The sequence below is a fragment of the Pleurodeles waltl genome, chromosome 12, assembly GCF_031143425.1.
Source record: "Pleurodeles waltl isolate 20211129_DDA chromosome 12, aPleWal1.hap1.20221129, whole genome shotgun sequence".
Lineage (NCBI taxonomy): Eukaryota > Metazoa > Chordata > Amphibia > Caudata > Salamandridae > Pleurodeles > Pleurodeles waltl.
This window is the reverse complement of record NC_090451.1, coordinates 616,692,769-616,716,978: the sequence shown is the minus strand read 5'-3', so window position 1 is coordinate 616,716,978 and position 24,210 is coordinate 616,692,769. Positions and strand designations below refer to the sequence as shown.

General features: G+C 43.6%; 1 protein-coding gene and 1 long non-coding RNA gene across 2 annotated transcripts in view; one reads left to right on the top strand and one right to left on the bottom strand.

Moving 5' to 3' along the window:
- COPA (COPI coat complex subunit alpha) overlaps positions 1-16,465 on the bottom strand; it is a 245,868-nt gene extending 229,403 nt beyond the window's left edge. The window contains exon 1 of the mRNA XM_069217919.1: positions 16,238-16,465. Within this exon, the coding sequence (XP_069074020.1) occupies positions 16,238-16,277 (40 nt within the window). The 5' untranslated portion in view covers positions 16,278-16,465. The remainder of the gene's footprint in view (positions 1-16,237) is intronic.
- A 317-nt stretch (positions 16,466-16,782) lies between these two features.
- LOC138267611 (uncharacterized) lies at positions 16,783-22,707 on the top strand. Its single transcript, XR_011199834.1, has 3 exons — positions 16,783-16,838; positions 19,886-19,970; positions 22,567-22,707. It is a non-coding gene; the product is annotated as an uncharacterized lncRNA (long non-coding RNA).
- The last annotated feature ends 1,503 nt before the right edge of the window (positions 22,708-24,210 follow it).

Genomic DNA, 24,210 nt, shown 5'->3' with positions numbered 1-24,210 from the left:
CTTCAGGCCCAACTGCTCCTAATGTGCTAAAACAGCTATACCTCGCAATGATGGTAACATTTAGAAAGGAGTACAAGGTGCAAGATGTAACCCCAAAGGAGGGAGCACTGAAGTTATTCTTCTTCTTAAAACATACCTCATGCTAAGCATGGAAATACAGGCAGGTGGTCTTGTTGGAGGCAACTAAACATAGGAACAGGAAACATTAGAGTGCTCTCAGTAGGATAGTAGCCAGAGAAGAACACGAATGCTTCTATATAGAATGCTTTACCCATATCTTTTTTTGCTCCACAGCAAACCTCTGAACCTTCTCTAGCAATGTCCTACCCTTTCCCTTTTCTTGCACTCAACCAAACCCCCACCTTACTGACAGTGTAACCTCTCTACCAAGCCTCCAGGACGCCAAACTCCGTCTCTCATTTCACCTGTCTAAACACACCTGCTATCCTTTAGCAGTCTAGCATCCATGTTGTGTCTAAATCTATAGCTAAACTCTCAGTCATTCCTCCCTCTTCTCTAGCCAGCTGCTTAACACTAGTTCCACGTGTAACTTGCAAAGCCAACAGGAGTTACCACTGTGAAACTTAAGCCTTCTCCAGCTTAGAATCCTTGACTACCAAAGGCTCACTCAGTAACTCCCCCCAAGATAACACTAGCTCCCTGTGGGACCCATCAGTAATAATGGGTTCATTTTGTAAACCACAATCCATCACAGGCTTTCTGTTCAATCTAGCCCCAATTTCTAGATCCCACTGAAAACCCCTCCCTTTTCTAACTTTGCTGTGAATGCTTTCAAGTGCCACTGGCTCTGTCGTAAATTGAATGACAAGAGTGCCATGTCTGTGTATCAGGGCATGCTTGGATCATGTGTTGAAGTGGAAAATAAAACAGACAATCACTTGCATTTACCCTCCCTATTTTAGGGCACACGCTTTGCTGAATTCGCAATCTCACTGCACTTATTCTTTAGCTGCTGTTTTCAGGCACATGCCACTGCAGTTTGAAATGCACATGACCCCGACGAAGGATGCTTTCGTATTTTTCTTCATAGGTGTTGCAATCTGTGTGTGTGTGGGGGGGCGGGGGGGGGTTGAAGGTGGCGGTGCGGTTTAACCTGCCATGTTTTCTTATAGCTGCCTCTGGTGTCTTCCACTGTACAGTGAAGTGCCACACTTCCACCAAAAAAAAAAACCAGTGTATGGTTGGTTGCTACTATGCTTACCCAGTACTCAGACCAGTAACATGCCCAGCATCCGGTAAATATCTCTCTAGCTGAGGATTGTTTATAGCATATTAAGGAGCTTAATTGTGTCAAACCATTTGTGCTTTTTTTTTTGCTTGGAGATTTCTCCTGCCAACCGCCTTTTGCATGCATTCTTGGGCTTCTGCCTAAAGCCTAGTGTACATGATTTACGAAATGCCAGTCTGGGAGATCCAATTCTTAACAAGCTATTGGTAAGCAAGCAGTATTTGGGCAAAACCACACTCTAGACCGTAAAAGGTAAAAATCTGTTGTTCTGATGGAGGTATCTTGGGTTTCTGTCTGACTTGGAAGTTTCAGGACACACACAGGAAAGCAGTTATCTCTCACTCAAGGATGACTATTGTGGCAAATGCTGGCCACTCAAGATGGAATCACTGTGTTAGATTTGCTGCAGAAGTCTAATTCTGTCACAGCACTGTGGTAACTATTAGCAGTAAAACCTCACAGATCTAACCACAAGCGTTTGGAAAGCACGGACTTCTTTTAGGTTATCCTGTTCATTCAGCGATGAATCATAAGCATATAAACACATTTTCACATACAAAATTCCTTACAGTTTGTACCATGTAACATCAAAAGCCAGCTAGGAACTAACAGTGAGAATCCTGCACACCTTGAGAGATGATGCTTTGCTTTGAGCTTAAATGAAATCTGCAGAACTGCCTCTTAAGGAGTCCTCACACTCCTTTTCGTTGATGAGTTAGAAAAGCTATCTTTCACACTGCTGGAGTAAACTGAGCTCTACTTGAGATACACTCAAACATTTAACCCCATTTCGGACGTAGGGCTGGATCACAGATTTTTTTTAAATACCAGCTTAGGTCTGAAATGCTTGTCACTGTACTTTATTTCTGTGCAATATCTTATGCAAAATGTATACTATGTAAATATATAATACTGATATTAGAGGACAGAGGACACCATGTAATTTTACAAAACTTTTTTCTCTCAAGCGACAGCTTCACTGCGTAAAGTCAATAGCGCCATAGTCAGCACTTCACATAACAGGTACTTTTTTATTTGGAAGCCCGTCTAATTGATTTATGCAGTAGGCCGGACAAGTTGGTTTTTTTTTTTGCAGGGATAGTATACTTCTATAGCCTGCTGTTTCTTGGACAATTAGATTTGTAAAATAATTCCACATCCCTGTTTAGGAGTTAAATAATTCAAGGCTTCAGTTCCTCAAATCTGTGTCCCAACCTGGCCCATAAATCTGAGCACTGCTCATTATGAGGCTCTATCTGCAGTCTGATGATAATAATCTTGAGTAAGCACAGCCTTCCCTTAACTATAGAAGATAAATGTGACCCTGTGCTTTGCTTATTTAAAAATGACTCTGAAGGTGTATGAAAGCTACAGGTATCTCGTGATCGAATGGTTGGAAACAAATGCTCTATTAAGTCAAGCTCCTAAATTCCTAGACAAGTAACGGACCTAGGAAATTAATTCTGTTAAGGGCTCCTCCCTCACACTTTGACAACATGCCCCTCCCCGCCCCCCCCCAAGAGTCTGACTGCAGAGGTAAATGTAAGGAATGTACTGAGCAGTTTCACATGTTCACTTTCCTCAAGCTTGCACTTCAGCTGTGATCCAAAAGGTAAATATATTGAGTAGGGACATCTGCATAAAACCTGTGACTGCTTACCATGTAAGGAAACTGTTGTCTACTTCAAATGTGCTCTCTCCGGCATGCTCAAAGTATCTGTAGACCAACACAAGAACCACCATCTGAATCTCAGATGCTGATTATCTAATGACTCCCCCATGACAGACCATCACTCCTGACAACTACTTTCTAAACTTATCAGAACTACAAGTAGATTATATAAAGGACAAATAACACATGAATAATAAAATTTACATTTTGTAGGTTTACTGGAGTTTGGTAGCTAAAAAGCCTGGGGGTGTGGGTTCCGGATGAAACCCGAGCAAACAGACTGCAATTATAAGAAATGGAATCATTGTCATTAGCTTTATTTCTTGACTAAAGAAAGCTCTCTGCCACAAAGGCCAAATCTTTTGCATTTTGTCAAATCTGAGATTCATTAACATAGGGGTTACCCAAATAAGCTAGCGTGTAGTTAAATGCTGTTGGTCAAAGAAGGGCAATTGTACCTTAGAAACAATCAACCTATAAGAGGATAATCAACTTAAGTTGTAACAGAATGGATCATCTTCTGTCAAAAAGTCACATGAAAGCTAAAATGTAACTTGTAAGACTTAAGTGGCATTTTAATTGTTTGCATTTCCTCTTACACATGTACCACTTCAACTTGGATCAAAATTAAAGTATTGTTAGAACTGTTTTAAATATCACCGGAGGGGTGAACCACCCTGGTTCCAAAAAAGATTTGGAAAAAAGTGGGACCATCCATAATATTGTGCCCACTCCCTGCTAGTTCACAAATCAATATCCTATTCAGAAGGCCCACTCAATCCACGCTTCATCAACTTCAAGAAGGCATTTGATGGCATTACCAGGAAATTGCTGTGGTCAAAGCTGAATAAATGGGGTCTTCAGACCAATCCGCTGAACGCAATACTAGCCCTTTATTTCAACCACTGGATGTAAGTTTAGCTGGGAGCTGATGGTACCCGGTACAAATGAACAAGACTTCTAAAAGGATGAGTGCTGCCTCCCATATTATACAGTCTGTTGTTGCCGAAACAGAACCATCAATCACAAACCAAAGAGCATAGCCGTTAAAACTAAATGGGCAGGCCCTCCGAAGCCTGCAATTTGAAGATGACTCCTATTATTCAACCAAAGGCCTTCAACATTCGTTAAATAACCTCAATAGTTATTGCTGGAACATAGACTTGAAATTATCGATGAGGAAACAAAAAAATCAGGTTCACAAGAAACCAACACCACTTGTCCAAAGCATGGGGGAAGAGGGCCTCACACTTTCTCGAGTGCAAAAACCTACAAATATTGGGGATGGAATTCCTAAACTTAGATCATCATAACCAACATATGAGATTGCTTACAACTAAAGTGGCAGGAATTCTATTTGCACTGGGAAAAAGTGGTTATTTACCTTACAGGATATTCTTTAGTACTTTTGTTTAGAGTCATGAACACAGAATAAGAATACCTGCCATCATGAATGTAAAACCTTGAAGCATACCTCAGTAAACCTGACAGATTACTCAATCGTGCACAGCCAACAATCTCTCTTCAGGCCCCCATAACTCTGTGAGGGATGCTCACCTCTGAACTGAGGCTTTTTAGGGCAATCAATGGCTCAAAATGCGACGTTATTAAAACTTTGGTTCAAGTTAAATAAAGTGACAAAGGCTCTTTCAAACAACACCTTAGTCAAAAACATACCCATTCCAAACCCACCCCCTGGGCACTCTCTGTTCAGTCAACTCTCCATAACCCACACTTTACTCCACCATGGAAGCCCAATTTTATCTGTGAAATTTTCAAATATATCCTAAAAAGGTACCATATGCGTAACTCCTTGTGGTTTAGTCTCCAATGACAGAATAGAAGCTGAACGTGAGAATTGATGGCACGGAGTTAGAGTAATGAACCCGAGACCTGTTCAGCAGGACTGAGTATACAGGGGTCGTAAAAATTAATGATCCAAAGCGGAAAATAAACTGAGAGGGAAACTATGCATCCAAACAACAATTCCAAGCCTAACTGTAGGCCCCGATCTTAAGTCTACTGATAAAGCTACTGCTGTGCCGTCATGGAATGTAAAAAACAATCGAAGACTAACTCTAATTTAAATTTTATCAGCTGTTTAAAAACACATGCTGTTTCCTCACCAAAATATTTGAAAACGTAAGGTATTTCAACTTGATATGTTCAAAGCATTCATTTACTTTTCCATTATCACAGGATAAAAGTGGTAGTGACCCAATGTAATGAGGTTATGGCTTGAAATAGTTATGTGCTTCCAAACCATTATATACTTTTTGGCTAATAATTACTGTCAGTCAATTTTTGAATGTTTTACCTTGAACTATTCCTTGCTACTCTTGGCAACCAGTGCCTGGTTTACATAGGCCAACTGGATATGATCAGTTTGGTGGCCAGGAACCATTTTTTGGTCTCACCTGCGACAGTCCATGTGCTCTTGCGTACAAGAGATATTGTATACAACAAGAGACTTGTAGCCAGCCCACTGCCTTACATTTGTTGACTTTATTGTTACTCCTATTTGCTGCCTGCTAACTGGTCAATGTCTGCTGGCTTCACTTTCTCTTCTTTCAGGGTTCTTGACACATTCAATGTGCATTCAAAGACAGAGGTGAAATGTCTGGCTCGGTCTTCAGAGGGAGCTTGGTGGTTAATTTTCTTTATCTGAACACAAAGTGAGAGGATTTATGTGACAACCTTGGTGTGCAAGAAAGGCGTTTTTCCCCAGCATACAATATTTAAATGTCTAAATGAACTGTGCAGCTATTTCAGACTATATCAGGATTAGTAAAGCACATATAAAGCAATGTTTTTGTAATTCTGAAGTGTGGTGGAAACAAATATTTTAATATGATCAAAACAAAATCAATACACTAAATGATGACATTTACATACAATTATTTGTGCACTGTATACATTATCAGTAAAACTGTATGTCTGTGCAAATATAATGGTCACTTCACTTGAAAATCCGTTGTCTTCACTTTAAGCCACTCCGCTCTACTCTGTAACATACCAAACCACTTAAGCTGTGTATCACTCCAATCCACACCACTCTAGGCCACTACTCTCTGTATCACTACATTCTATACCACTCCACACCACTGCACTCTGTGCACCACTCTAGTTTATGCCAATGCAATGTAATCTACTCTGCACCCCTGCACTCGTCTAGGCCACTCCACTCTACAACACTGTGCTCTGTGCCACTGCTTTCTAAACCAATACAGTCTACACTATGCACTCTACCCCACTGTTCTCTACGCCACTTTTCTGCATTGCAGACTACTGTACCCTATGCCACTGTATTCCAAGCCACTACACATCACTCCACTCTGTGCCACTGCTTTCTACGCCACGCCACTCTGCACCATTGCACTCAACTCTGCACCGTCAGCGACTCAACTCTATGCCACTCTACTGTAGCCCTACACTCTAGGCCTCTGCAACACTACATGCTGCGACACTGCACCCTATAGCATTGCCCCCTAACACAAGCTTCCTATGCCACAAACATTTAGCCATGCTGAACAGCAATCACATTGGTGTACAACCTTGTAGGAAGTTAGCTCTGTATGTGCTATTTCAAAGTAAGGAATAGCATGCACAGAGTCCAAGGGTTCCCCTTAGAGGTAAGATAGTGGCAAAAAGAGATAATACTAATGCTCTATTTTGTGGTAGTGTGGTCGAGCAGTAGGCTTATCAAAGGAGTAGTGTTAAGCATTTGTTGTAAATACACACAGGCAATAAATGAGGAACACACACTCAGAGACAAATCCAGCCAATAGGTTTTGTTATAGAAAAATATCTTTTCTTAGTTTATTTTAAGAACCACAGGTTCAAATTCTACATGTAATATCTCATTTGAAAGGTATTGCAAGTAAGTACTTTAGGAACTTTGAATAATTACAGTAGCATATATACTTTTTACATAAAACACAAATAGCTGTTTTAAAAGTGGACACAGTGCAATTTTCACAGTTCCTGGGGGAGGTAAAGTAAGGTTAGTTTTAGCAGGTAAGTAAATCACCTACAGGTTTGAGATTTGGGTCCAAGGTAGCCCACCGTTGGGGGTTCAGAGCAACCCCAAAGTTATCACACCAGCAGCTCAGGGCCGGTCAGGTGCAAAGGTCAAAGAGGTGCCCAAAACACATAGGCTTCAATGGAGAGAAGGGGGTGCCCCGGTTCCAGTCTGCCAGCAGGTAAGTACCTGCGTCTTCGGAGGGCAGACCAGGGGGGTTTTGTAGGGCACCGGGGGGGGGGGGGGGGGGGACACGAGTCAGCACAAAAAGTACACCCTCAGCAGCGCGGGGCGGCCGGGTGCAGTGTGTAAACACGCGTCGGGTTTCCAATAGTTTCCCATGGGAGACCAAGGGGTCTCTTCAGCGATGCAGGCAGGCAGGCAAGGGGGGGGGGCTCCTCGGGGTAGCCACCACCTGGGCAAGGTAGAGGGCCTCCTAGGGGTCACTCCTGCACTGGAGTTCTGATCCTTCAGGCGCTGGGGGCTGCGGGTGCAGGGTCTTTTCCAGCCGTTGGGAAATTAGAGTCAGGCAGTCGCGGTCAGGGGGAGCCTCGGGATTCCCTCTGCAGGCGTCGCTGTGGGGGCTCAGAGGGGACAACTTTGGTTACTCACGGTCTTGGAGTTGTCGGAGGGTCCTCCCTGAGGTGTTGGTTCTCCACCAGTCGAGTCGGGGTCGCCGGGTGCAGTGTTGCAAGTCTCACGCTTCTTGCGGGGAGTTGCAGGGGTCTTTAAATCTGCTCCTCTGTAACAAAGTTGCAGTCTTTTTGGAGCAGGGCCGCTGTCCTCGGGAGTTTCTTGTCTTTCTTGAAGCAGGGCAGTGCTCTGAGGATTCAGAGGTCGCTGGTCCTTTGGAAAGCGTCGCTGGAGCAGGTTTCTTTGGAAGGCAGGAGACAGGCCGGTAGGACTGGGGCCAAAGCAGTTGGTGTCTTCTGTTCTTCCTCTGCAGGGGTTTTTCATCTCAGCAGTCCTCTTCTTATAGTTTCAGGAATCTAAATTCTTAGGTTCAGGGGAGCCCTTAAATACTAAATTTAAGGGCGTGTTTAGGTCTGGGGGGTTAGTAGCCAATGGCTACTAGCCCCGACGGTGGGTACACCCTCTTTGTGCCTCCTCCCAAGGGGAGGGGGTCACATCCCTATTCCTATTGGGGGAATCCTCCTTCTACAAGATGGAGGATTTCTAAAAGTCAGAGTCACCTCAGCTCAGGACACCTTAGAGGCTGTCCTGACTGGCCAGTGACTCCTCCTTGTTTTTCTCATTATCTCTCCTGGACTTGCCGCCAAAAGTGGGGGCTGTGTCCAGGGGGCGGGCATCTCCACTAGCTGGAGTGCCCTGGGGCATTGTAACACGAAGCTTGAGCCTTTGAAGCTCACTGCTAGGTGTTACAGTTCCTGCAGGGGGGAGGTGTGAAGCACCTCCACCCAGAGCAGGCTTTGGTTCTGTCCTCAGAGAGCACAAAGGCTCTCACCGCATGAGGTCAGAAACTCGTCTCTCAGCAGAAGGCTGGCACAGACCAGTCAGTCCTGCACTGAACAATTGGGTAAAATACAGGGGGCATCTCTAAGATGCCCTCTGTGTGCATTTTTTAATAAATCCAACACTGGCATCAGTGTGGGTTTATTATTCTGAGAAGTTTGATACTAAACTTCCCAGTATTCAGTGTAGCCATTATGGAGCTGTGAAGTTCGTTTTTGACAGACTCCCAGCCCATATACTCTTATGGCTACCCTGAACTTACAATGTCTAAGGTTTTGCTTAGACACTGTAGGGGCATAGTGCTCATGCACATATGCCCTCACCTGTGGTATAGTGCACCCTGCCTTAGGGCTGTAAGGCCTGCTAGAGGGGTGACTTACCTATGCCACAGGCAGTGTGAGGTTGGCATGGCACCCTGAGGGGAGTGCCATGTCGACTTAGTCATTTTCTCCCCACCAGCACACACAAGCTGGCAAGCAGTGTGTCTGTGCTGAGTGAGGGGTCCCTAGGGTGACATAAGACATGCTGCAGCCCTTAGAGACCTTCCCTGGCATCAGGGCCCTTGGTACCAAGGGTACCAGTTACAAGGGACTTACCTAGGTGCCAGGGTTGTGCCAATTGTGGAAACAATGGTACATTTTAGGTGAAAGAACACTGGTGCTGGGGCCTGGTTAGCAGGGTCCCAGCACACTTCTCAGTCAAGTCAGCATCAGTATCAGGCAAAAAGTGGGGGGAAACTGCAACAGGGAGCCATTTCTTTACAAACCTCGCTTAAAAATACTGGCATGGTCAATATATGTTCCATAGGTGAGAACTACTAGCTTTGCCAATGCTTGTTTAAAGCAGTTCTAAGCCACACTGCAAAGCATCCGCGCTGGTTTTTAGTGTGGCTACAAAACACTGCAAAAGCTAATAGCTCTCACAGGTGAGAGTTATTGGCTATGAAATACTTGATGTATAAGCATTCTGAAATTTGGAACAGGTTCAGAAGTTTCTATTGGCTGTCCTTTAACAACTTAATAAAGTTGTATCTCCTACAGATTACATCATAATTTCATTAATATCAGGTAAAATAATTTTTTGTCACATGTTTTTATTGTGGCTCTACTCTCCACGTATAGGTAGAGTAATTACAACAGCTCGACTTTTCAGACCAGGCACACAGTAGTGCCATCGATGGTGTGATTAAAGGCATCAATGAGCAGCCTGTTTTGATGAGCCCAGCATATATTAGATCTTTTAAATACAATATCCCATTCCTTTCCCACCTATGTTTTATAACTCATGAGTCGAAAATGTAATAGTAGAACCTAGCTCTGATACAAAAGCAAATGAACTGTACTGCATCAGAAGGAAGGCATATTCTTATTTCATTTAGCTTATGTTGCAATGGTTGAGGATAAAATTGAGGGTCAGAAGAAGAGTAATAATCTAGAATCCGAAGAGGCTATCCTCAAGAAGGCAGAAATGTTATTTATTTACGAATGCTGTGATTTCAGATACAAGACTTCCTTTGTTGAGTTTCTGTATTCCCCGCAAATATGGCACTTTTGTTCCAAACAAATTGAAGTGCTGTGAATTCTGCATTCTCTGCTTCAGACATGAGATGTACAGGAAGGTAGTGAGGCAACATGAGATTGAGTGGCTAATGGTGGATGCAGGGGTGGAGGGGGCAACACTGGTGGAAGCATTAAAAAAAGCATAAACAGACACAGCTGGGGAGGATACATCAACAAGCTTTGGATAGGGGATTGTGGCACATGGTGTAATGAGGGAGGTTTCACTAAATATAGATGGCATCAACTATGCAAAAACTATGGCAGTAGGTGTCTCTTAAAAGGCCACAAGTAGATTCAAAATATTGCAGAAGATTTCTTATGGCCAGCCGGAAGCACGCATGAAGAAGATGAATGGTTTAATATAATCAATAGCTAAGGCAACATGCAGGGGGTGGTATTCCTGATTTGCAAATGAAGTGGGATAACGTTTAGCAAAAGGCTGATTTCACAGCCAGGGGAGGAAATGCATAACTCCCGTTTCTTGGTAAACAGTGTGCCACAGTATCTAATTACTGTGGACTATTGAGTGGTGGCTCCAATGCTTTCCTTCTTCTTAGGCAACAGGGGAACCCAATATTTCCCCAGAGAACTGGGTAATCGATGAACAGGAAAAGTGTTTCTACAGGAATTATTTACAATCTACTTTTCAATTTGTTGGTCACACGATCCAATAGTGTAATCAATCTAAAAAAGAAAAGCATGATACCAAAGCCGTACCGTTCTCATGAATTATTTTAGTTTTAAGAATTAATCATTAGACACATACATGTTCAAAATCTGGCAAGACAATACAGAAATATCAATGTAACAACACGGACGCCACCCAAATGATCACACAAACAATATTAGAATAAATCCAGACCCAAGATCGCCGAGAAGCACAAAATCCTCCTAACCATATAGGTTTATAAATTCTTAGTCCCATACAATTCTTTCTTTGTTCCAACAATGATATTAACTAATGGACAGTATAAAACAGTAAATGATGTTCAAGAGAAGGAACCCTCGATGTTTCGGTCTCTTATGGCCACAAGGCCATCATAAGGACACAGTGTTGGGATGCCCAACTCAGGACAATACCTAAATAATACAAGGCAAAGGGATAATAATTTGAACTGGGTAAATCAAATTCTCTATAGGCAAACAACCGCTTTGCACAGGTCGGAAGAATCACAATCTCCAATGCTTGCCTGGCACTTGCAGTGTCCATCTCTTCTTCCATACAGCCTTATATTTCTAGGGATATATAAAAACTTGACAATTGTCAATGGAGAGATCCAGTAAATCAAAAGCTGTAACCAAAAAGACATTCTTACAAATGGCTGCGGAAAGCATGCTCTTCTTCAAGTCATCACTGCTTGGCAGTACTTAAATTCTTAAATTACTGATCACACATGTAATATCAGACGGACCCATTATTTTTTTGTGTCAGCTTTCTTACCACTCCTTGAGACAACAAAAGAACCAATGATATGCTCTGCTTATAATTTAGTGTCCATGGTAATTTTCCATAGGAGCTCACAAATATTGGCAACCTTCGTAAAATGGGTGGATCACTCTATAGTAGCTGACAAAAAATCCAGGAAGATGCAAGGCCAGTGATTACTGTATTCTAAAAGATAAATAAAGATATTGCAAGCCTTCTGATAGTCTTTCTGACAGTCAGGGCTTGTATGTGTAAACTGTCATTGCTTATACAATTAAGAGGCAGAATGCAAATAATGAAAGAAAAGTGATGGTTACATCAGAGATGCATTCTAGATGATTACATCTGTTTCATACTTACTTATTTAACACCAAACTGAAATTTAGGATGAACTGGCTACAGTTAAAGAACCCTTTTTTCAAGCCCAAAGGGAGGATGGGAAGAAGGCAGGTTAACTAATGGCATAGTAAGGCATGGAAAGGAAGACAGTGTGGTGCATGAATTCAGTTAACAACCCAAAGGAAAAGACTGAGAATCCAAAATTAACAGTGAACTAAACACCAAACAATACAGAATCTCCAGAGAAAGTATACACAACGTTTTCATCAAATAGCTCTACTAACGCTCTGAAATACAGAAAGGGCATAGGTGACGTAGAAAATTATGATTCAGGAATTTAGAGAAGGTATAGGAGTAATAAGCAGAATGCAAATCGGTTCAACAGCTTATTGTGGAAAACGTATTCAAATATTTTCTCACCATACTTGACTGAGTATCTTAACGTTTTGCATGAAGGGAAGTGTTCCAATTTAGTAACATTCAGAGTTCCAAACATTTCTCTCAAACCAATAAAGACATGTTGCTCATTTCGCCCCCCACCGTAAATGATATGGTTTAAACTGTTTGCCACTGGGATCCGTCGACTATGGCTCTACAAACTGAGCCAAGTACAACTCTCCGCACTTGGCTCTCAGGACAGTAAAAGGCTTCTCAGGGAGCTAGTGTGGTGGCCCGAACTGAGAAGAGACACAATAATGCACCATCCTTGGCAGTGCTTATCTCAGTAAAAGTGAAAGTACAGTAATAAGATAATACTATACAATTTAATGGGTTGTGATATGTGTAGGAAAGTACCATCTTGCCTGGCATGTTACCCCCATATTTCACTGTATATATGTTGTTTTAGTCTATGTGTCACTGGGACCCTGCCAGCCAGGGCCCCAGTGCTCATAAGTATGTGCCCTGTATGTGTTCCCTGTGTGATGCCTAACTGCGTCACTGAGGCTATGCTAACCAGAACCTCAGGGGTTATGCTCTCTCTGCTTTCCAAATTTGTCACTAACAGGCTAGTGACTAAATTTACCAATTCACATTGGTACACCCATATAATTCCATAGTATTTGGTACTGAGGTACCCAAAGTATTGGGGTTCCAGGAGATCTCTATGGGCTGCAGCATTTCTTTTGCCACCCATAGGGAGCTCTGACAATTCTTACACAGGACTGTCAGTGCAGCCTGAGTGAAATAACCCCCACGTTATTTCACAGCCATTTACCACTGCACTTAAGCAACTTATAAGTCACCTATATGTCTAACCTTCACCTGGTGAAGGTTGGGTGCAAAGTTACTTAGTGTGTGGGCATCCTGGCATTAGCCAAGATGCCCCCACATCGTTCAGGGCAAATTCTCCAGACTTTGTGAGTGCGGGGACACCATTACACGCGTGCACTGTACATAGGCCACTACCTATGTACAGCGTCACAATGGTAACTCCAAACATGGCCATGTAACATGTCTAAGATCATGGAATTGTCACCCCAATGCCATTCTGGCATTGGGGTGACAATTCCATGATCCCCCGGGTCTCTAGCACAGAATCCGGGTACTGCCAAACTGCCTTTCCGGGGTCTCCACTGCAGCTGCTGCTGCTGCTGTCAACCCCTCAGACAAGTTTCTGCCCTCCTGGGGTCCAGGCAGCCCTGGCCCAGGAAGGCAGAACAAAGGACTTCCTCTGAGAGAGGGTGTAACACCCTCTCCCTTTGGAAATAGGTGTGAAGGCTGGGGAGGAGTAGCCTCCCCCAGCCTCTGGAAATGCTTTGATGGGCACAGATGGTGCCCATCTCTGCAGAAGCCAGTCTACACCGGTTCAGGGATCCCCCAGCCCTGCTCTGGTGCGAAACTGGACAAAGGAAAGGGGAGTGACAACTCCCCTGCACCTCCCAGGGGAGGTGCCCAGAGTTCCTCCAGTGTGTCCCAGACCTCTGCCATCTTGGAAACAGAGGTGTTGCTGGCACACTGGACTGCTCTGAGTGGCCAGTGCCAGCAGGTGACGTCAGAGGCTCCTTCTGATAGGCTCTTACCTCTCTTGGTAGCCAATCTTCCTTCCTAGGTAGCCAAACCTCCTTTTCTGGCTATTTAGGGTCTCTGCTTTGGGGATCTCACCAGATAACGAATGCAAGAGCTCATCAGAGTTCCTCTGCACCTCCCTCTTCACCTTCAGCCAAAGGATCGACCGCTGACTGCTCAGGACGCCTGCAAAACCGCAACAAAGTAGCAAGACGACTACTAGCAACCTTGTATCGCTTCATCCTGCCGGCTTTCTCAACTGTTTCCAGGTGGTGCATGCTCTGGGGGTAGCCTGCCTCCTCTCTGCACCAGGAGCTCTGAAGAAATCTCCCGTGGGTTGACGGAATCTTCCCCCTGCAAACGCAGGCACCAAAAGACTGCATCACTGGTCCTCTGGGTCCCCTCTGAGCAGGACGAGCGGAACTCAGCAACTCTGTCCAAGTGACTCCCACAGTCCAGTGACTCTTCAGTCCAAGTTTGGTGGAGGTAAGTCATTGCCTCCCCACGCTAGACTGCATTGCTGGGTACCGCGTGATTTGCAGCTGCTACGGCTCCTGTGCACTCTTCCAGGATTTCCTTCGTGCACAGTCAAGCCTGGGTCCCCGACACTCTAACCTGCAGTGCACAACCTTCTGAGTTGTCCTCCGGCGTTGCAAATTATGTGTGCATGTGTATACATATATATATAGTGACAACTGCTGATGAAGAAAAGTGGATGGGGAACAAAAAAAAAATAATAGACTACTTACCTGCTGGCATCTGCCTCAGTGCTCTTCTGCTCCTCTTGACCACTGGCAGTACAGTCCATAAGGTTGTGCACAGCTTCCCAGACTACTGTACGCCAATACAGATGCTGCTCTTGTGCTGGTAATCAGCATGAAAGAAACCCAGGGATTGGTCTGAGGGGGCTGGTTTGGCACTCAGTTGGGGTCAGGGAGCCTGTGCCTGGTATCCACCCAGTTGTGTAACACAGCTTGGGCTGGAGAAATCTAGGTAAGCTTGTCCTAAGGCTGCCCTAAGACAGCCAGCCATCCAAACCTACTTGTGCACTTACAGTACCCAACACTCCTCCTCCTACTTGCTGCTTTCTGTCACGATGGCCCCACGCTAGCCTGGCTCAGTGATGACAAATAAAATGATAATGACATTGTTTATCATTTTGTTTTTCATGTTTGCACTGTTGGAAAAAACAGTTGGGTGATGCTCCTCCACCTTAATGGAGGAGCCTCTGCCGCATATATACAACACTGTTATGCTGAAACTGTACTGCGTCAGGCGATCTTTATCAAGACTTTAACCATTCAACAGAAAAATACACTTTAACAATGTATTTGAAAATATGTAATTATGCTTTTTTATATCTATTTTATGCTAAATATTTGTAAGCATATGTTTCTTTGACACAAATCATTGCCACCACTACATATAACCATACATCACTCTTAATCGGCATTTTGCATAAAACGCCTTCATCAATCACATAAAAACAGTTACAATCTAGCTCTATTGAATATTACCCATTCATTCATTTTCAGTCTAAAAGATTGAAGCATGTTTACACTGGGATGGATATTACAGGTAAAAAGAAATGATAAGTCACAGAAGATTTGATTCTGCTGGTTAAAAAAAAGCGGTAAAAACAGAAATATTCTAATGACAAGGGGCTAGTTGATGCTATTGTACTTTGATACATCCCAACAGTGTCCCAAAATAATGCCATTACTAACCCAATTGTTCCAAAACACTACCACAATGCGCCAACGCTACCAACAGTTCAATACCACCCTCATATCTTTAAAGCACCCTAGTTACTATTTTGCCACCACCTCCGAACGCCCATGCCAGCAAGCACCAATAAAGGGTGACACGATCAACCCACATCGCGGCTATCAACGCCACCCACCGATGTGCGTAAACGCAAACTAACACACCCACCTTGCACTTGAGTGCTCACGAGAAAACACAGTACAGCTATAGCAAATTTTTGCAGCACAGCTATTGCTAAATATTCACTAATATGTTTCTGTCTCTTGCCACATTAAGAAGTTGCTTTGGCTCCACATAAGAAAGAGGCTTTGTTTTGCTTACAAAGCACTTAATAAGCTAGGTCCAACTTTTTTCAAACAAGGCTTCTATTGGTACATTCGAGCCAGGTCCCTTCGTTCTACTTCGGCATGGTTGGCCGTGGTTCCCAAGTTAAAGCGCTTGACACTGGGCGGCAGAAGTTTCTTCAGGGGGGGGATGCTCATAATAATGTATCTATTGCCACCAAATCTTCCCCCAACCTCCTGGCCTTTAGGAAAGCAGTGGAAACGTGTCTAGCAACAATGAGGAGTAAGTCCATTTTAACTCTGGTCTGTGGTTTTCTGATAGAAACCATCATACTATTCAGCCACTATTCGCATACTATTCTTATAAGTTGAATTAACGTAACAAACTGAACACAGGCTACACCCTCGGGAGCTTGCAAATGGCACTCGGCCCCACACACCTTTCACCCGAGCAGACTTGGTTTCAAACTTAGTAAGCATCTTGTCTTTTCTCCGATCAGCAATGGGGGGCTCCTGCACGTTCAGCTGTTACCGTGACCCAACGCTGACAAAAGACGGCACCGGACTTCTAAGACCCCTGAGCTCCGGTGTCACTCCTCTCTTCCTGCTGACTACGAACAGCGCTTCCCCAGGCCTCTGCTGCTCCACGTCAGCGCACCGGAAGTGCCGCGGTGGAAGAGCAGTCGACGCTTCTGCCTGAAACAGCGTAAACACCGAGATAGGACAAGTAGGAGAGCCGCCCGACGTGGCGGCCATATTTAAAAGTCTTTTTTTAATACTTTAAGTACTTTTTGGTCTTTAAGAATACCGAAGTAGTTCCCAAATATGGATTTTGCAATACTTTTTTGGGGAAAAGTTCTAACCTTATTAAATATGCGGTGCCCAGCGTTATGTTGTCTTCATTGTTGGTACATTGCACAGCAGTCACATTTCAATGGCACCTAAATTATAAAAAAAAACTACAATACCCAGCACTTCGCAGGCCCACCGCATGGAGCTCAACTCTATACCAGAGGCAGTGAAAGCTTCCCCTATACCTGAGTAAGCCTGGGAAAGTATATTTGACAGGTTCCGCCTGAAGGGCTATTAATCCCCTTCGGAGCAGACGGCCTGATTCTAGGTTATCCCTCAAACCCTTAGGATACTCAGATAAGTGTTCATATCTAGAGGGCAATGACTAAAAGAGAGTCCCTTGTTATTGTCAGCCATGGAGACGATAAAAATCTGCTCTCCCATTGCCAGTATAAATAAATTTAAATTATATGCTGATGGCCTGGTTGTTTATTTGAGAGCAGAGAAATCTAATATTCAAAAGCTAGTAACAATTCAAGAACATGGATCGATTGGGGGTTAAAAATTAATCCAGGGAAAACATGAATTATTTTATTTAATGCTATCTTCCCTCATCTCTCTCAGAGTTTGGTTTCCAGGTACAACCCTATCCACCCAATTAGATATTTGGGAATATATATTACATCAATCATGGTGAAGTATTTAAATTTAACTATGATGCCACATTAGTGAAATCGAGTAATCCACCCCTTAAATGGAAAGCTCTACCTCCTTCAATTATTGGCAGAATGGACCTATCAAAATGTCAATGTTTTTGTTATTTATTTTCCTATTCTCGAATGTCCCTATTACAGTCCTGAAAACATATTTCGCCCAGATTCACTCACTGCTATACAGCTTTATTTGGAACAACCACCACACTTGTTTGAATTTGTATTACTTGCAACTAGATAGAGGGCACAGTGGGTTAACCCTACCCAACCTTCGACTATATTACCAGTCGGCTTTATTAGTTATTATTTCTAATTTCAATTACACACTTTCCACTCCGACATTTGACAATTATTTATTCTATGCAATGACTGAGGAGGCAAGTATTCAATTGCCACTTTTTATTAAAATATTTAATGTTCCCCCAAAAAATAAATCAATTCAGGTGTTTTCTTTTCACAACCATTAACCCATCAAAGAATATTATATAACAGACTGCCATGAACTTCTCCTACTGAATGATAGTGCAGGTTTTGACATACATTTGTCTAATGATGAACTGCATCTCTGGAAGAGTTTCCATGTTGGTGTGACTTTCAAATACAGCAATGCCTGGAAAACCTGGGTTCAACTCATTATCTCACATAGCAACATTGGTAAAAAACGGTGGCTTAGCTTTCTTAAAAAATAAAGGCTTATTACAAAATAATCAACATCTCTAGAGGAGAAAGCTTCCATTATTTAAAAAAATGTTTTTTAAATACAAGTTTAAAGGTATGGGTGGCTTGGTGTAGACAGGTGTTGCTTAGGCAGCACATTCACTTGCTTACAAACCACTTTGAGAAAGTAGAGAATGAAACAGGACTTAGGTTATGCCTAAGGAGGGGAAGCACTAAGCCAATATAGCAATGTAAGGATGGCAATTTTAGGGGAATGGAGTTTTTGCCTAATGGCTTCTCTATTATATACTGCTATATTAGTGAGCAGGTTTTATCCCTCTGTCATGAATCGATGTTTTAGATTTCATTTAGAGGGGAAAGGAGATTGGCAGCATGTCATCACCATCTGGCCAGCTCTGTACTATTTCTGGGATCAGCGACCTGCATTTCTAGATTCATGAATAAATGAACCATTTCTGCTTTAGTCTTTTACTATTTTGTTTGGGTTAATCAGAAATGATGACCCCAGGGTTGGATGTTTTTCAGTAGCTGAATGAAAGCTTCTATTTATTGTTATGCCCATAGCTCGCTCTTTGATCTGCAATACTGGAAAAAACTGAGCCACTTGTTTTTGTTCACTGGCAAAGAAAAATGTACCAAGTTAAATTCTTCGAACTCACTTATGTGAAAAGAATGAATCAGATAGATAGAAATAACAGAATCAAGTGTAATAGATTCTCATTTCGGTATGAATTTTGCTGTGCAATGTGCTCTTTTACCTAGTACGTTATGGAAGCACTATATTTGAATTACATAATCAATATATTTTTTCTCTTATGTTTTGAATTATTATACTTTCTATCAATTTCTCTAAATGGTGGTCTGGGTTCAGTATCAAATATGACGTGCAATGTGTGATCTTAGTTAGTTCAGTATGGCAATATTATATCTGGATGATGGTATTTTTTGCTATAGTTGATATTGAGGTCCTTATTATGACTTCGATGGACGGAAACACCCGTCTGCCGAAGCCGAGCAGTCAGAAAACCGCCAGTGCGGTGATCTGTCCGCGAGGGCTATTAAGAGTTTCCCACTGGGTGCAGCGGGAAAGAGCCCACAACATTGACGCCAGCTCATAATTGAGCCGGCGGAAATGTTGCGATGCGTTGGGTGCAGCAGCACCCATAGCGCTTTTCACTGTCTGCTAAGCAGACAGTGAAAGCCAGACGGGGCTGGCCATGGGGCCCCCAGGATCCCTTCTCCGCCAGCTTTTACATGGAGGTGCAACTGCCATGTAAAAGCCATCGGACAGGGGACTCGTAATCCTCAGGGCAGTGCTGCTTGCAGTGCTGCCTTGGTGGATTGAGACCGCCTGCACTGCCAGTCCATCAGCCGGCGTAAATGTGGCTGTGCCGGCGGTCAGACCGTGGTGCTTTCGACACGGTCATAATGTGGAGGCCGGACCGCGGCACTGCGGAGGTCTGACCGCCACTGCGAGTCTGGCAGTCGCAGGACTGCCAGAGTCGTGATGAGGGGCTGAATCTTTACCTGCATATGAATTTTCTAAATGTGATTTAAGTTGTTGTCTTGAAACTTGTTGTATACTGTGGTCTTTTTATCTAGATCATTATAGAAGTACTGTAGTTAGATCATTCGATTGTCGTTACTTATGTACATGTATATATTTAATTCTTGCCTCTTCATTGATTTGTTGTAAATAGAGACTATAGGCCTGTGGAGGATTCTTTCGCTGTGAGAATAGACGACGCTCTACACAAAATGGATGGTTTGATAGTTTATTAAGTATATATTGTTGTAATCTTATATGTGCTTTTTGTATATCTTTTTTTTCAGCTCTTCTCGTATCTTTTCTTTGTCCTTCTGACTGGTCTTCTTTATTTCTCTTTTTCTTTCCTTATTTCTCAGGTATGGAGCGATTCATGGAGAAGGCCGGCGTCGGTGATATCCCCCGGAGAGGAGAGAAGAAAAAAACATAAATAAATAAAAAAAGGTAAGAGTCTTTTCTTTCAGATCTTTTATTTTCCCTCAAAATAGGCGGGGCGGGACATTTCACCGAAAAACCAATAAAATTGAGCCCAGTGATTAGTGTCAAAAATAAATTATCTATATTTATGAAAAAGAAAACAAGCTTCTTTGAATGAGGACACAATAGGGTTACCAGGGTTTATTAGCCTTAACCCTGGATCTAGGCTCGTATTCCTTTTAGCCCAACAGTTGTATGAAAGGGGAGGAAGAGAAACAAAAATAAGAAATAAAATACCCAGTGACTGAAAAAAAAAAATCAAACTAACGTGGGAAAAAGGACCTATGAAGCCCTTTCTTACCAGTAATACCCCGAGGGGTTCAGCATGCAGGCACATACCTACGAGAGCCACGTCCCTCCAGGGACGCGGCTGGCACTTTGGCGCGTTGAGTCGCACTGCGGCGATTCTTCCTCAGGAGTAGTCACAGGCGCGTCTTCCTTCTGGTCTGCGGTCTTCCTCGTTGTCTGGCGTCTTCGTTCGTCTTCATTCTGGTCCGCAGTCTTCCTCGTTGTCCGGCGTCTCCGTTCGTCTTCTTGTTGTCGGCGGTGACGCTGCATCTTGGACTTCCGATATTTTTAATCGGATATCCGTATGGTCGTCCGATGACGTGACTTCCGGGTTTAGGAAAGTGCCCCCAGGGCACTGTTTCATGACTCCCGCGGGATCTGCTTGTAGCGGAGTCGCATCGGCTCTGCTACAGGGCCTGATCTTTATGATGCCGTTAAGAATGCTGCTGCATTGCAACTGTGATGGAATATTCTTATCACCAATATAATGGTCCACCTGCCAAATTTAGATGCAGGTGGTCCAGTTTGGTCATGGCAGAGACCACTCTGTCTCTGCCATGGGCAAACTTTTTCAATGGCCTGGCGGAATTTGAATCAATGGAGAAATGGCTATATTTCCGCCCACCCAATTTAGAAGACATATATCCATTTTTGCTGCATGTAACCTCCAGGCAAATCCTGGAGGTAAGAGGCAGTAAAAATCTAAAAAAATGTCCCCCTAGCCAAGGGAGATGACTGCAATGGAGAGGGAGGGATTCTTTCTTTTGTGATTTTTTTGGGAAAATAAATAAAATATAAATTTGACGGTGGCTCTCTCATGTTGATGGAGCTGTGAGTCAAACTTAAAAAACATTGACTCGAACTGCTGTGATGGCAGTTCCTGCCAGTGCTTTAGAAAAGACAGCCACCTTGGCAGTCATTTCTAAATTTGGGTGGCGGGGACTGAGTCAGGGCAACAGAGTATTTTCAGAGTAATTTACTCCTTTGCCCTTAATTAGCCAGCTCCATTATGGCCCCGCTGAAGTATGTCATGTCTGGTACTAAATGACTAGTCTCACTCAACCTGACATTATTCCAAAGTCAGTTTTAATGTGACATGCACCCAGGTGGCTACCTTAGAGGTTGACCATCTGGTTGCCCTAGCCTTTTCTGTGCCTGAGTTGGCAGCCTACGAGCTTCTCCCACTGAGACAGGAATCTGTTTCCCCTGCCAGGAGATGTGAACACTCTCAGAAATCAGAAACAAAGGCCTGCTTGGGCAGGAGGTGTCACCTTCCTCCCTTACATGATGGCTAGTGAAGTGTCCGATCAAGGAAGTAAGCTTCAAAGCCTATACCACCTCTGATATGCAAGCAGGCTGACTCCCAAAGGAGGTTTAAGCCATCCTCATGCTCCTGGCACATTTGCAGCCTCGGACGGTGGGAAAAGTTGGTAGTAAGGAGGAGTCCACCCCCCCAGATGGCTAGGCCTTAGGGTGGGCTACCTGGTCTGTAAAGCCGAGGATGGGTTCTGCCATTTTGAAAAGTGGCAAAATAGAGGGTTCTGTTTAGAAAAGCTTAAACAGACTCCCGGATGTAGTCACCTCAGGAAAGGATTGGCCGCTGATTCCAGTAGTCCATTGGCCACTTGCACCCACACCTCTAATGCCCCCTAAATCTAGGATTTAAGGGGTACCACTGGCACCAGAACCGCAGATCTGATTCCACTTGCACCCAAGGACAAAGTAGAGACCAGAGTCTGTGACTTCAAGACCTGCTCAAAGCAAAGGCTCTATACTCTGCATCTATGGCAACCACCCTGCAACTGCATGCCTGCAACTCGTCCCAGACCAGGGACCAGTTCCAAAGGCAAGAAGAACTTATCTATGCACCAAAGGCAATTCCAGAACTCCCTTGGACTAAAGGTACTAGTCCCCTGGAGCACGCAGGTAAAAGCACGCCCCCAGAACCAAAGAATCACTGGCCATCGGGCCTGCCAAGAAATGACCCAAAAGTAAATGTTCTAGTGCACTGTGGGAAGTGTAGTCCTGACCTCCAACAAGTTTCAAGTGGCTACTGTTTTCCCCCGGACTTCGGGACGTTGAAATAACCGTACACTATGTTTGCCGCTGCCAAGGCTTGTTGGTGGCCAGCCAGGCTATTACTACTTTTGCTCAACCCTGTACCATGAGGGAACTCTGCAGCACCTTCAACCCTTCAACCACCCATTTCATTGCCTCCATTGTCCAGTCTTTGAATCTGTTTCCTCACCAACACTGACTAAATTTGTTTTTTCAGAACCTGCGGCTACTACTCTCAGCACAAAGGACAGCCAGGCCAAATCTGCACCGGGCCCCTCGAGCCAGGTAAAATTGCACTGACTGCTGAACCCTGGTCCTGGGACCTGCAACACCTTAACCCCCAATGGTTTCCCCTTGACTCGACCTGCAAGTGACTTATTGTCACTAGCTGTTTTTTCCATTGACCATATAAAGTTTGACAGTAGTACTCTGCACTGCTTTATTTTTCCTTCAAAAATCCATCACTCTGTTTACACTGATATGATTGTGTTTCTTTTGGTGTCTAAAGTTACATAAAAATTTGCTCTAGTTTTATAAATTGGTTTTGGATTTCTTTTGAGTCATGTCTTTAGCTTATCCATGTTGGTACTCTGAAATGCTCTACACGTTCCTCTAGTAAAGCCTGACTGCTCTGTGCCACGATACCAGGACTGAGCTAGGGATTTACTATTGTGAATCCAAATGACCCAGTTTGGGGTATTGTGAGAGTATTGCATACTGACACCTAACCAGTCTCACTGCATAATACTCCAGTTTCCATCATCATCCAGAATAGACTATTTTGTTCAGAGCAGAAACAACTACTGATATGATCTGAATGGCAATGACTTCAGTGAAATGAGAACGTAGAACATTAATCTATCACAAAGGGAAGATATTGACCTGTGACTACACTAGTTCTTCCAGATAATGTCAACTTTAGCCAGGGCCACAGGGGGAGATTGTTGAGTGCATATATGTGCTGTAATCGTCAGTGATGTATAACTTGATATCACAATTGGCCTGATGTTCTGCTTTCCTGCCCTTATCTCATAACCAAGCTTACAGAACCTCTCTGGAATGCACTTCTGAGTTTAAAGAAGACATTTATTGTTATTATTTCTTCACCGCAAGGTTCCTGAGAGACAAAATTAGTAGACTGGAAGCACACGTTCAAAAGTAGTTGCAGCAATGAAAGCAAAATAAGTACTTCTCAGTTGCAATGTACACAGCAAATAGATGTGATTATATTATAGCATAACTTCAAAGCAAAGCATAAAAGTCAAAATTCATCCCCGTATGGGCAAGGCTGTAGGGCCTATATTCAGCTTCATCTTTCTGGGGTCTGCAAGTTGATGACTCCGGTCAACTGCGTGAAAGAGATTTTCTACCCAAACGGGAGACAGGCAACTGACGTCTAGCTCCTGTCTGAAGTCAAAGCAGATTCAATCTACCCCTGCTGTAGCCCAGAGTCATCCTTAAAAGCAAACTCAGTGTGAGAACCGAAGAAACCTGGAGAGTGGCCAATTCTCCACCTGAAAGGTTTGCTGGAGTGTAAGTTCCATACGAAAAAACACAGACAGTTAACTGTTAGTTCCAGTGGAAGAATGTAATCAAACAAGTTGATCTTGAACTGAAGGCGCCAGTTGCGCAAAATGGATCCATGGGGTCTGTACTTTACTCAGTCAGGTTCAGGTTGGGGGTTCGGTCCCTTCCCCGACCCCACACGCACACACCCAAAGGGAGACCACACAGCACACTCATGTTCAGTGGCGAAACGTGGTAGGATCTGCAAAAGAAAAAAGTATGACTTTTCTTGCAAATAACATTTGTCATCTGAAATGTGCCCTTCCTCTTCCTTTCCTTGTTTTATAATCAGCAG